The sequence below is a fragment of the Athene cunicularia genome (assembly GCF_003259725.1).
Source record: "Athene cunicularia isolate RWA chromosome 3 unlocalized genomic scaffold, athCun1 chr3_part1, whole genome shotgun sequence".
Classification (NCBI taxonomy): domain Eukaryota; kingdom Metazoa; phylum Chordata; class Aves; order Strigiformes; family Strigidae; genus Athene; species Athene cunicularia.
This window is the reverse complement of record NW_020799097.1, coordinates 88,734,625-88,748,732: the sequence shown is the minus strand read 5'-3', so window position 1 is coordinate 88,748,732 and position 14,108 is coordinate 88,734,625. Positions and strand designations below refer to the sequence as shown.

At 38.4% G+C, this 14,108-nt stretch overlaps 1 protein-coding gene across 1 annotated transcript in view; it reads right to left on the bottom strand.

Annotated features, from left to right (window-relative positions):
* CRIM1 (cysteine rich transmembrane BMP regulator 1) overlaps window positions 1–12,257 on the bottom strand; it is a 176,284-nt gene extending 164,027 nt beyond the window's left edge. Inside the window, exons 1-2 of the mRNA XM_026844597.1 lie at window positions 12,251–12,257; window positions 11,533–11,706 (exon numbers count right to left, since the gene is read on the bottom strand). Of these exons, the coding sequence (XP_026700398.1) occupies window positions 11,533–11,706; window positions 12,251–12,257 (181 nt within the window). The remainder of the gene's footprint in view (window positions 1–11,532; window positions 11,707–12,250) is intronic.
* Window positions 12,258–14,108: the final 1,851 nt, after the last annotated feature.

Genomic DNA, 14,108 nt, shown 5'->3' with positions numbered 1-14,108 from the left:
GGGTAAGTAGAGACTGGATACTTAAAAGGATGTCACAGACTAAAGCATACGCTCCATACTCTCATCTACAGCTGATGTGGCAGTATGAAGTACAAGACTTCTGAAAAGCAGCAGCACTGGGGTTGTTACCTTAGTTTTCTGTCACATGTGATGTCTCCAGGTAAGGAATGCCCATGCTGCCCACAAACTATAAACAGCACAATAATTAGCAAATTTTAAACAGACTTATTTTATTTTACATCTTGTTTACTATCTGTCATTCCATACCTAAGCCACAAGCTTACTGGACAATTTTTGATCTTTAAAGTGCTCTTCAAAAGCATTCAGATTGGCTTTTTAAGAATACAGTGTTTTTATTCAAGTTATAAAAATCTTGATACTAATACTCTAACCTGGCTTCTAAAAATGTACAAGAGATTGAGAACTTGTGTTTCAAACCCACAATGCAATTAATACATATTACAGAAAGATGAAACATGTTGCTTTTGGCATTACTCTGTCCCCTATTCACTTTTACAAGAAGCCTGCAATGACAACTGAGAATAAAAAACATCAGACCTACACATGTAAGTGTGCCAAAGAGCTGGAAGCCCCAGCTCAGATGGCTAGAATGTCAGGCATTTCCTCTGCTGCTGTATGTTACTGCATCTCCTAGCCAGAGGTCAAAAGCAGATCTGAGTTTCCAGTTTCGAGTTTTGGGTTTTTTTTATGTTTGTTTGTTTTAAATCAAAAGAGTGTTTTCTTTGCCCTTCTAAAACATGTTTAGCACGAGCATAACTTAACATTTAACATATTAGTGCATGCATTTATAGAAGCTACAATTTTGGCATATGTATCTGACAAGTCATTTAAATTCTAGCACCTCAAATTATGCAGATTGGTTTGTCACTATGACAACAATTTTTACATGTCTCTAGAACAAAGTTGATCATACAAAAGTACTATTTGTTCTCTTACTAACCAAAGCTGAATTAGTGAAAGTTTCGCCTCTTCCAGACAGAAAGGCATCTTTTAACATAAGCTGACATAACATAGCTGATTCTAGATAAGCTAGTTAATGTGCATCATATAAGTTATTTGATGAATGAGGAATTCTTGGATTTGAACAGCAAGAATTTGCAAAACTTTGAATACAGAACACTTGAGGGAATCTAGAACAACAGAGAAAAGAACACGCGTGGGGATTCAGGAAGGGGTAGAACAATTGCTTGTCATCACTAAGGCTAAAAATGCCTTTGGTTGAGGGTTTTTGAGGAAGCCATTCAACCTTAGAGTCAGTGCTTCACCTATGAAACACCCACCCTCTCCCCAAGTATTTGTGTAGAGGAATATTTTACCAGTAACTAGAAGCACAAACAGGTGCCCAAAATACATTGACAGTGAATAGACAGATGCCCCAACATTTGAAGAGCAGGCATTTTATTTTTAAGCATGCATAGAGGGCACACATGTACCACCTACACTCAGGTCCAGCACATAAGGACACTGGCCAGAGTACCACCTCACTGCAGTGACACCAAGAAAGGTGGAACTGAGTCCTGAAAAGCCCATTTGGTTTGGTAGGTGGTTTCCATATCCTTAAGCAGACATTTGGACTTTTGTTTATACCATGAGACGTACGCCTGTTAACACTCTGGGGTAGGGGGAAAAAATATTATTCTCAGAGGTCTTTGTAAGAGGAACTTACAAAAAAAGTTTTATGTAGGAGGTTTTCTGGTGATGCAGAAGGGTGCAATCCAGCAACACCTGGCCATATTGAACCTAGAATGGCAGAGTAACAGGCAAACAGGAGTAATAAACTCAGAACAAAAGTTTCTGCCTAAATCATTATATCAGGCTGTTAGTGACAGATTACAACTAGTTAGACTTAAAGCATTCATGGCTACGAGGAAAACCTGAAATGGTTTTGCACATGCACGCACACACACACACACACACACACACACACTCTCCTTTTTTAAAAGGGAAGGGCAGACCATGGATTTGTCATATAGCACCAGCCAGATCTAATGCTACTAAATTAATAAGAACTGATAACCTGGAGAAGAAAGGTTAGTAATGCAAAGTTCCTTTAATTAATTAATTAAATTAATTAATCAATCCGCCCAACTGCATGGGAAGATGAGAAGTAGTTAGCCACACATTTGAAGAGATTCAGACCTAATTTTTAATGGCTGTAATAGCAGTGCTTTTCTCCGAAGGTGTACCTGTATCAGGAAAACAATCACATCCAGCAACAATGAAAGGGCAGTTTCCTAGAGATGTGCCTCAGCCAGACCTGATGAGGTATTCCCTTGACACAGAAGGAAACTGCCATTTTTAGGAATGAAAATAGTCTCAGACTAAGTATCCCATTCCCAAAGTTGTTAGAAATGGGTAACAGCAATGCGATGAAGGAATATGAACAAAAGCAGCCCATCTTCCACTTGAAATGATTCACAACATACACTAAAACAGACTAGCCAGTGGAGTGAGTAGTGCGAGCGCTCAATGAACAACCCCATGATAGATCTAGGACAGTATCTGTCTTACATTATTATTTCCCATAGGTTATTACACTGAAGTCTTTGATACACTTCTGCTGAATGTGGAAACAAACTAGAGACTCTTTACCTGCAGATCAGCACACTACTGGCAGGAGGGCTGAGCAGAACTTTGGGTTGAAGATGATAGGGGCAGGAGCTCACCTACACCCCAAAAGTTTGACCAGCAATTTAAACTCCCCTGCATTTACCAGCATAGGAAAACTGACAGTGAAAAGGCGTGTCAAGTCCCATATTAGATAAATTAATGCAGACACTAAATATTATTATAATTTTTAAAAAATACCAAAACATTTTTGGTAGGGGAATATTTTTTTCTTATCACTTTAATATCACAATACCATTGCAAATATTAACCATTTTGCTTTCTTACAGGGCAAAAATTTTACATTTGCACACTATTTGATAGGGACATCTATTACTGTATTAATTAGCAAGTGCTTTTGTATATGGATGAAGAAGTGTTTCATCTTCTAGTAGTGAATACAGATAAAAACCAGGCTCATACACATCTTTTTGAATGTTTAAATTGGACTGAGTTAGATTCTCATGCATCTTGAAAAGAGTGCTGTTGCAACAGTTATACCAGTATCCTTGCTCTACTTAAAAGCTCACGGGGCAAACTAAGCTTATTAAGCATCTTATCTGCAGCCTGTTCTGAAGTAGGGCCAATGCAAGTTTTCCAGAAACACTGCTCTTTTTCTCCTTTCCAATCCCACCTTCCATCATCTGCAAGGGATTACCCAACTTCACCAAAGTTTCTCTGAAACCCGAGTTGTTCACAGGTTCTTGCTTCAACTTTAGTCTACATCCATCCATCCACCTTACAGACAAACATTTTGCTGGAAATGCTTCATTCTATTGCACAGAAAAGTTAGTTTAATGCTGTGGACACTGCATAGCATTTGTTCTATTTAGAAAGAAAACAACAATAATAAAACTTCACAATATAATTCAAGGCCTAAATTTGGAGACAAAGAGCTAAAATAGTTTGTCACTATGCTATACAACCATTCAGTTACAAAATATTGGTATATCATTCTTGCAAAGAGACAACTGTGGAGGGAGACAAAAAAAGACCATTCTATTTTCCAATAAATTGTTCCCCATTATTTATAGACATAACTACTGTATTAAAGTTGTCACATGGATCAGTATGTCACTGATACCACTATCAATGGTTACATTCATTCAACATGCAGTTATTTGTCATCATCAATGCTGCATATATCCAAACAAGCCTTGCTCTGTCAAAACAAGACCTGTGATCCAGCACACCAAGTGCCACAGGAATATAGTTTCCTGTTAGTATGCAACATTAGCTTCCTGATAATATGAAACATGTTTACACAACCATTCTATTCAAGATCTTTGCTCAGGTCTCTTGTCACATGTAGATAACTGTTGATCCTCAAAATCAACACTGCATCTGTAAGTGTTCTGCTAAAAGTCACCTGCTCCATTTTTTCCTCTCTTCCACAACTTTAACAGAAGTTAAGGTCAAGCATTCATTAAAACCTGTAACTTGCCACTAAAGTCAAAGCAAACATACTTCAGCACAGTCTACTTGTCAAAATGGAAGAGAATATTTGGAAGGCACTGAATTTATCAAAAGCAAAAATCTTACCAGTTGTAAGTTACCCATCTTGTTCTTTTCCTTCTCTTCTAGAGGCTCCAGGTACAGTAAGTTATCTTGTATTCATGTTCAGATGAATGTAGACAAGCATTTGAAACAGAAAAATTCAAGAATGCTCCTTTGTCTCTAGGAACAACCGTGCTTTGACCATCTACATCTGATTGCTAGCTTTGTAGGATGCATTTGTCATAGAGTCCTACCCCAGGGACTACTGTTAAGGTAACCCATCTATCCACAACAAATCTCAGGAACTGCAAGTTTGAAAGAAACTGGAGTGTCACAAATTGAAGATCCAGTACCCTCTCCATAAGCATTACATAGCCAAGGGATCTGGATGTAGAAGAAGGAAAAGTTAAGTGTGGCATCTGCACAATAGCTCACATGAGCAAGTGTAGCACAGAGAGACAGTAAGTTCAGTAAAAACACCACACCTTTACATAAAGGCACAGAAGAAAACCCACAAGTGTAACAATACAGTATTAGTAACAATTGTAAGTAATTCCTGTGATGCTAACATGTCTAGGTTTGGGTTTTTTAAACCAGCTGCTCAGTTTTGGGTTCTTTCTTCAATCTTCCCTCCTAACGGTTTCTGCAATGCAGTTTTTTTCCCCTCATTAATACAAACAGCATTATTCATAATATAATTAAGCCTAAAATTAGGTATCCAGCCACATCAATATAGAAATATGAAAGTCAGTTTTCCCTTTTGATATCTTTCTGAAGCTTCTGCAAGGTTTCTTACTGTTAGCTTGAAATTTCATGGCACAGATGGTCTCTGTGTGACAACTCCTCTTAAAAATAGGACATGCTAAAAGAGTCAATACATTAGAAAAAGATCACACTTCCTTGATCAGGGAACAGTTCTCTGAAGAGGCAGAGTCAGAAAAGTGACAAACCCTGCAAATTTAACACTGCTCTGTTACACTGTGAAGGGAACTGTGCTGCCAGATGTGCCACTGTCACAAAACTCCTCATCAGTTAATGAGTGAGTTCTCTTCCCTTTTGGTTTTTGGAAGACTTATTTGTGTATTCATGTTTATATCAGTATTCCTAATCTGTACTATTTCCACACCAAATGGTTTTTCCTTCTAAATCTATGCATTCAGAAACAAAAGGTATACTGCTCTTTTCCTCTGTCTTTCATGTGAAATTCTTCCTTCAAATGCATTTACTTGGCTCTCATAAGCATGCATGTTCAAGGGTAAAATCTGGACCTTTGCCACAATTGCATTCCTTACTGCAAATACATGCCAACCTTCAAAGTTCAGTTATTTGAGCAAAAACATACATTAATTGTTATGCGAGAGGAGTGAAATCGTATCAGATTAAGCACATTTGAAAGTATTTCACTCCCCTCCTTGACTAACAACTCAGCATAAAGCTGGATTTATTCTGTTCTAGTTTTTCAACATAGCTGCAGCCATTAAGACCACACATGCAAAGTTTAACACAAAATCAGACTTAACCACCAAACAAGCATTCTGAATAAAATTACCTTCTCATATTTGTTATTCCAGGACTGGTCTAACAGGTATTGCAACATTTGCCAGCATAAAGTTATTCAGTTACATGTAAAAAATAGTGGAATGCAGGGAGTATGTTGCAATAAACCAGCTTAATAGATACCAGTGACTTAAAAGGCCTTTTTCTTTCACCTATGAAGGACAGTAGTGAATAGCTAAAAAAGGTGCAAGCCAGGTAACCAAGAAACAACTCTTACAGTAAGCTTCGATAACTTAGTATCAGCAGCAAGTTTCAATAACAGTATCAGCAGAAAGTTTCACATGCATAGATACAAGTGAAGGACGTCCATTTACCTAAAGCATTAATTGCATCTTTCATCAGAAAAAGTACAAATTTTATCCTTCACATATATTCTGAATAAAGACTGGGCTTAACTTTGATAAAGAAAGTTGATTGGTTTCTCCTCTTAGAGCTCAAGTGTATACTGAGGGAACCTGACACACAAAACCACCACCTTTGCTACAATTGGTAACACACTCTATTTAGTACTCCAGAAAACCTTTGTGTGTCACACTAGTGCTTGAAATTATCAAAACAAACACTGCTGCCAAATTACTTTGAAGAAGCAAGCTAGTATTGGGAAGTTTCTCATCTCTGAAAGAATCTCCGGACTGAAGTTTTTAGTAAATCCAGTTGAAGAGATCCCAACCCGAAGTACAGCCCACCTAGTGACAGACTGGATGTCTCAGACTGGAGACTTTCCCCTCACTTGCCAGAGGGAAGAGGAGATAGCTGTTCTAGCAGGGGCCATTTTTTTTGAAGGAGCGAGTTACCATTCCAAAGACATGCTGCTGCCTCTGAAGGAGAAAGGTGGCAAGGCACACTGCCTTCCCATGAGTAGCTCACAAGAGCACAGTTCCTGACCTGCAGTGGTAGAGGAGTAGCAGGTTCAAGAACATCCTCAGGTTCCTGTTCTTTAAAGCTCTGCTGGGCTATCTGAACTGCTCCCAGAGTTTAGCATAGAAGGAGAGAAAGAAGATCCCAGAACTAGAATACAGTCTTTGAAACCACCGAGGATGGGTCACTTCAGATACTAACTCCTTAGTGACCCTTCTACATGTTAGGCAAGATTTCAAGATAATTAGACTGGCGCTACAGAAGTTTGATGCTACCACCTACCAACGCATCTTGATGAAAATTGCTTCCTCTTTCACTTCCTTCACCCCCAGTTCTGTGTCTCACACAAAGTCTGAAGAACTGACTCTTCTGTACATGATCACGACTGCAAGAATGCATAGATACAGCTCATTAGACTTCTGCCTGTGACTCAGCAGACAGATGGCATCTTGTCACTTTTTAACTCCTGGCCATATTTTCCACAGTCCACTCCAGCAGTCCAAGCTCAACCAAGCTGTCATCATTAGCAGTCTCCTGAATAGAAACAAGCTTTCCAAGCTTAAGAACACAGGATTTCCTGAACCATATCAGAGCAGGCACTCATCAAGACAATAACTAAAAGCAAAAGCATTTGAAACAAAACAAAAAAGCCACACAGGAGTCTATTATTCTTTAGGTATGCAATAGCTTTTCCAGAAAGTTTCTTTCTAGCCCCAAATGTGTGCATTTCCTCCTAGTAAGATGGTTCATGACCTCTACACAAACCTTCTATACATCACTGACAGTCCATGTAGAGAAGCAGGTACTTTAAACATGGTAATGGAGGTAGAAGACCCCTAAAACATAAGTGTGCTTTATGCTATATGATAACCTACTCAAGTAACAAGTCTTTGAACATCTGCAGTATGTCTACATGCAGATTAGTTAGCAGTTAGCTACCAAGTTCTACGACAAAAACAATTCTTTCAAATGTATCTAATCCTAATATTTCCCAGGAAAACAAGGGCAAAGGATGGGGACAACTGCCTTCAGCATCTGTATTATTGAGACCCCACATTTGCCTCTCAGTACTTTCTTGCAAATAGACATCAGCACCCCTACAGAAGGTATATACATTTAAGTAAATTAAAAGACTCCTCATTACAGGCTTGCCCAGTTTAGGACAGAGAAGGACTTTGGGAGACAAAACGTAGCTTTTAGATCTGTCAGTGATATCTAAACAACATGATATTAAAGCCCATGCAGCCTGATTTTGAGAAGGAAGGACAGATAAAGTTGTCTTGTCTCATGTGGTTGTAAGTGAACTGGGGTACAAACAGGATGGAATAGGTAGGCAAAGCAAGCAAGAAAAGGAGACAAGGAATGGTTAAGTGTAGAATGAAGTAGGAGCAGCCAAGAAAGGCAGGCAGACAAGCGCAGAGAGGGAAAGAAAAATCCTATATGAAGCTAACAAGAGAAAACTTAGGGTTACCTGAGTAAGCAAGCTAGAACTGACAACAAGCCCAGATGGGAAGACCTCACACAGCCTGAAAAGCTAGATAAAAAAGAAAGATGACTAGAAAGGCACTTGAAACTGAAGGTGTAAGCATAAAAAGACAAGAAACCAAAAGCCCTGACCGCTTAGGACATAAACATTTGTATCTCTAAATGGGACTCCAGATTTTGGCTCACTGCTTGTTAGTTGTCAGGTTGTATTTACTGAACACATTCCACATCTGCAGGCAAAGGTAGCTTTCAGTGAGCTGTACAGGTTGATAGAGCTGGCAACTACTGCTAACACTACATGTTAGCATCAGCATCTCCTGTGCATGGACCTATGTATGCTTAGTATGGTTGGTGCAGCCTAACTGCACTGTTCCTTCTTCCTTCAAGAAATCAAAAAAAAAAATCCAACAAAAGAAAAAAAAAAGAGCAAGAGAAAGAAGAAAAGCCACAAGATTTATTTTAATCAGAACAAGGAAGCCACACTGATATAGCACCACTGGCCTCTAAGCTTTGTCTCAACTGCTCAGGAAACTGGAAGACATCCTTAGTTAAATGAATTTACACACTCCAAGATACCTTGTCACAGGTACACAACTTTAATGAAATTGCCTGAGCCAGAATTTCTCTAGATGACATTGTACACTAACCTAGGTTCCAATTTGTCAAATATTCTGTAAAAGTTACAAATCCATTTCAGCTATGCTTTTAAGAACAGTATTAACAAAAAAGTTCACTTGATAGGACCTTCCCCCTTCCCGATCACCTCTGTAATTAGAAGGAAAGCTACCTGACCCATTTTCCCCTCAACAGGATGGGGTTAAGTATCCTCTCTTGTCTCAGTCACGTTATGGAAGTTCAAAAACATGTTTTCTTCAGAAATTCTGGTTATGGTGTATCCATCATTCAAGTGCTCAACTGATGTCTTTTTAATCACACTGAGTATTTAATTATCCATATCAAGTGTGGTGAGGAGAAAGAAGTTAGACTACCCTCTCTGGGTCCCACTTTCCATGGCAGCAGATTCTATTGAAGTATTTCAGGATTTAAATTACTGGTTTCAAGTCTTCCTGCTATTATCTTTAACAGAGAAGCCAGAAGAGTGAAGTATACATCAGTACATTGGTTTTCAGGAAAATCTTAGATATATTTAATAGATCTTATGAATCACCCCTTTTATACATGACACTACAGTTTAAGACAGCTTGCCTTGAAGAAACTGAAAGATTTCTCTATTTTAACATGCTCAAAGAGCCCTCTGGTTTGCATGCGACATAAGCCATGTTTCAGATGGACTTTCCAAATGGATGAATTCAGCTTTTAGACTATAAACATTGAAAGGCTGAAATACTCAAACAGCAAATACTGGCTCAGACATATCCAAGTGGCTATCCCATTCAACTAAGAGACCTGGCTTGCTCACCAAACAGGGATGTGGCAAGCACAAGGGAGAAAAAAAAAAAAAAAAAAAAAAAAAAGAGTCTTTTCCATTATCTTATGTACAGCATGAAGCATACACTTTAACTACCAAACATTTTAAAGAAACAACTTCCATAAGCAGTTAGCATTCAATTCTTAATCCTTGTTAGAGAAAGAGGGAATAAGCATTTACAGTACAAAACACAGTAGGCAGATTTGATTAACTACAGCTGTCAAATTCAGACAAATCAAAGTTATGCTAGGACTTCTGCCTTTCTATGAGGAAATACAGGTGGACTTAACTTCAAACATTTCTCAGTGGTAAGGTTTGACAGTCTGAGGATGCAAATGCAAATTCACATTCTTATGAGTAAAAGCTGGACTGTTACAACACTCAAGTTATAACTGCCACATTTTTGGTATTTAAGGGTACTGCTGTTTTGACACTTGCAACAATTATCCTTCCTCTGTGAAGAATTAAAAACAAAAAAAAAATCAGCAGGTCCTAAACTCTTCTACTGGTGCCCTATTGTCTGAGGCTTTGGAAGAACACCCTTCCCACTCCCTCAAAAATAGAAATAAACCCAAGAAAACAAATAAACAAGAAAGAAAATTACACCTCTGAAAAACAGCTGTACGTCACTGTCCTACCAGATGGTTTACATGCAGAATTGTTACCTCATGGCTAAGCTTAAAATGCTATTATTTTTAAAATGGGAATTTAGCTGAAACAGGAGATTGCTGAAAGCAAGCTACTCAAAAGAATCAACCTCCTTTAGCTATACCATTCCACATACTAAGTCCATTTCTTCCGAGCCCGCAAAAACCAAAAAGGCATCCCATAGAAGATTTTTAGACACATGATGCATTGTCATTCCAACTGTCCTGCTGAACTACTAAAGACTTAGTCACACATTCACAAGTAAAAAAAAGTGGCAAGTAAGGTTAAGAACCCATATATGCTACTACCCACTACTACAACAACAAACAAGAGGCCAAAGCTTGTGCCTCCTTCCTAGAGTGAACCCACACAAAGTACTTGTATGCCTTTAGTGATCAACATCATGACCAATGTTAACAAACGTTTCTGCCAGCTACATTTTTCTCACAAGAACTCCTTGTTTAAAGTCTGTAGCTCGAAAACAATTTTATCACAAAAGGACAGATGACATCACACCACACTTCCTTTACTCAAAGACAGTAACTTTAAATTTGGCTAGTAGCCTTATAAATACATTCACTTTTCTAATATGACTTTAAACAATGGTTTAAACGTGCAAGAGTTGAAACACTGGTTTAAAGTTGACTAATTAAGCAGGTTCACATAACCAATCAACTTTTGCACATTCCTGGACACTTTGAAAAATAAGCAATAATCACAGCACTACAGAAGGAGCCCGAGGTCAAACTTTGATGCTGTTCAAAACAATTCTAGAAATACACTACGGGAATTTAACTCCAACTGGATATATTTGAACTAACTAATTTCCAGTTCAACTATAAGCAACAAAGAAATCCCAAAAAAACCCATCATCTATGTTCACAGAAGCATTAGGTCACATATGTTTATGCAAGTCTAATCAAAGGAACATGGAAACTGAAAAATACAAACATTAAAGTAATGCTACATTATGTAAACCTAAACAAAAGGGCAATTCACGTATTCAAATAAGAAAAGATGAAAGTAAAATCAGCTCTTTTTATGCCTTTGCTATTAAAATCCACTGTCTTTATGCATTGGTAAGACACATCCAGACACCTAAATACAGTTTTCCACACTACTTTACAGCTAAAGATATCTGAATGTAGCTACCGTGAACTATAAACAGAATGGTTTTAGTCTTAAAATCTGCAAACATCATAACACACAAGGCACAAAACAGTAGTTTCTTCCATTCTGAAACCTATGCATTTGGAAAGACAAGTTTACTGAAGTCCCAACTTCCTTTAAAACATAAAACCGTCTAAGAAGTACAAGACCACAGGTATCAGACTACCCAAATTATCCTAAAACATATTCAACTAGACCCTAGCTTTTCATTAAATGCACAGAAAAATTACTACTCTGAATAACTGAAGACAAGTGCTTACCTTCAATCCTTTTTAAGGCCGACAGGCAAGTATCCCGGCTTGGAAATTCAAACGGATTATTACAGGTCCGAATGGTGTCACATTCGCATTTCCCGTTGATTATGTTACAACCTGTTATAAGGTTTTCATTGCATGGTTCAAATCCAAGAAGCTGATCATCATCCCAGTTTTCATCTAAAACAAACAAACACACTCACTCACTATTGGATTTCGGCTGCAGTATATAAATTCACCTGCTTTGGAGTTGGCTACAATTTACTTCAAGTTCAACATAGTCCTAAACAGAAGATAACAGATTTTAAAGAAGAAAAGGATTAATCTAAACTGTGGAATTTGCCAAATACCATGTTTCGCAGCTGTTCTATTGCCCATTTTGTTACAGCTACTGGCATTGTTTACTTCCATCTGTATGAAAAACTATGATGTCTCAGGGAAATGCATAGCTGTAGTACAAATGAGTGCTATTCTAACTGAAATAACTTTTGCAGATACTTGAAGTTATATTTATCATGGAAGTGAGAATGTTGGACAGAATCTGCAGCTGTTATAGAAGGCAAAATTGAGTCAGAAAGAGAGCATTTTTAAACCCGATTAAAAAATACATCACATAGAATTCACTCCACAGAGATAAATTTTTATTACAAAAATACTGCAAGATGCCAGGCCTCCAATTCTGTGATATGCCCAAAAGTGAGTTTTCCCAGCACTCCTGGATTACCATCCATACTCTAGGAGAATCGCTCAAGCGCATCACGCTCTGTGCTGTCAAGGGGCAGGGGAGATGGGCTGGTACAAGTCTCTCTGCTCAAATAATTCTGCTCCTTTCAAATCAGTCCTGTCAAATACATGTAACTGATGTTCCCACTGTACAGCTGCCCATTTTCCTTTCAGAAGGAGGCTACATGCAACAAATTTTTTTTTTTCTTCCAGGAAGCAATAAATCCAGTCAATCCACAGTTCCATCAAGATGACTAGCTCGAGAATATCTCAGCTTCCTTAAATCAAATGCACATACAGCAACACCCCACCAATGCAGAAGTTCAAACAAGATACATGCTTTTTATGCAAGATTGAAGAAAATAAACTAGGCATTAGGTATTCTCAGTAAAGAGCACCAGATGATTTTTCCAACGTTGTCTAACAAAACAAATACTACAAAATAGTCACACAGATAGTTCACTGACTTCTTGGAATGACAAAAGGAAGCAATATCTATTTTCAATCTTTATACCCTTATATTCCACAGCAGATTTTCACATTATGCCTTCTAGTAGTTCACCCCAATTTTACATACTCTCAACAAGCAAGTTTCCAATAGAGATCCTGCCAAAAAACACTCCAAAAAAGTTAAAGCATGTTCCAGCTATCAAGGGTGCATTTTTTTGTCACTGTTGGAGTTATCAGAAGCTGTCTTCCACTATGGGAAGCCACAACTAAATACAAACTGTCATTCAGTAGTCTGACACTCAACAGAAATCTAAACACTGATAGTAAATTACAGTACATACCCATACACATGCTGAGGTTGACATGCAAGTACTGTCCACTCACAGAAACATGCAGAATACTCCCGAACCTGCAGTTTTTTTCCTATTTTGGGGAAAAAACAACCAACATCTGGAAAGAGTTGTTTACCAGTTAAGTACTGTACATGATCTACAGAAAGTGTCACAACAGATTCTCACAGGTATGTTTCTCCCTGTACAACTAACTCCTTGCTTTCTGTTATAAGTTGGCAAAGTACCCTGCTGACAAAAAGCACTGAATAAGCATCTAAGTCAATTTTAGACATGAAGAAGGGAACCTCCACGGGAACCTCAGAGCTCTTCTACTCCATAAAAATAGCAAGGGAAGAGTAGTCATTAACACCAGGAAGTAATTTGGTCTGTTTTTGTTTTTTTTTCCCCCCCAATTAAAGTTAACCTATCATACCATACAGCAACTATATCAATAGAAGTCAAAAGGAAGTGTAGAAGTTCCTGAAGAGAAGCTATTAAAATTCTTTCAAGAGAAGAAGCCACTTCAGTAATGCCTGGGACACTTTCATCATAAGGAGGCCATGTAGATGGAGAAAAAACAATAAAAAAAAATCATGAGAATCTGGAGAACAATAATACATCCTGTTTTTGAGAAGCCGGAATACAGTCTGGACAATTTGTATTTTACAAATCACAGCAGTAAACCACGTAATGACAAGAACAAAAGAGACTATAGCTATGCTCCAAGACTTGGTGTTTCAAATTTTGTAACCACAGGGACCACAGCTTGATCCAGATTGGTCTGTTTAATGATCTTAAAAAAACGGTTCAAATTGCTCCTTGTTTCTGACACAGAGGCTCTTCTCCCCTATCAGTGTGTACAGGCCAGAAGCTTTGACTGCCCTGACAGCTGCGGGGCCCAGGAGGCAGCAATCCCTCATCCCAGGCTCCCAGGAGCTGCTCTACCAGGAAGCAGAGCACCAGCCTCCCGAGACCATCGCGGGGCAGGCAGGTGGGACACACAGACAGTGATGACAGCACACTCCTGCTTTTCCAGGGCAGCAGTTCAGAGCATTTGTGTGGTTTTGCCCTGTGGTA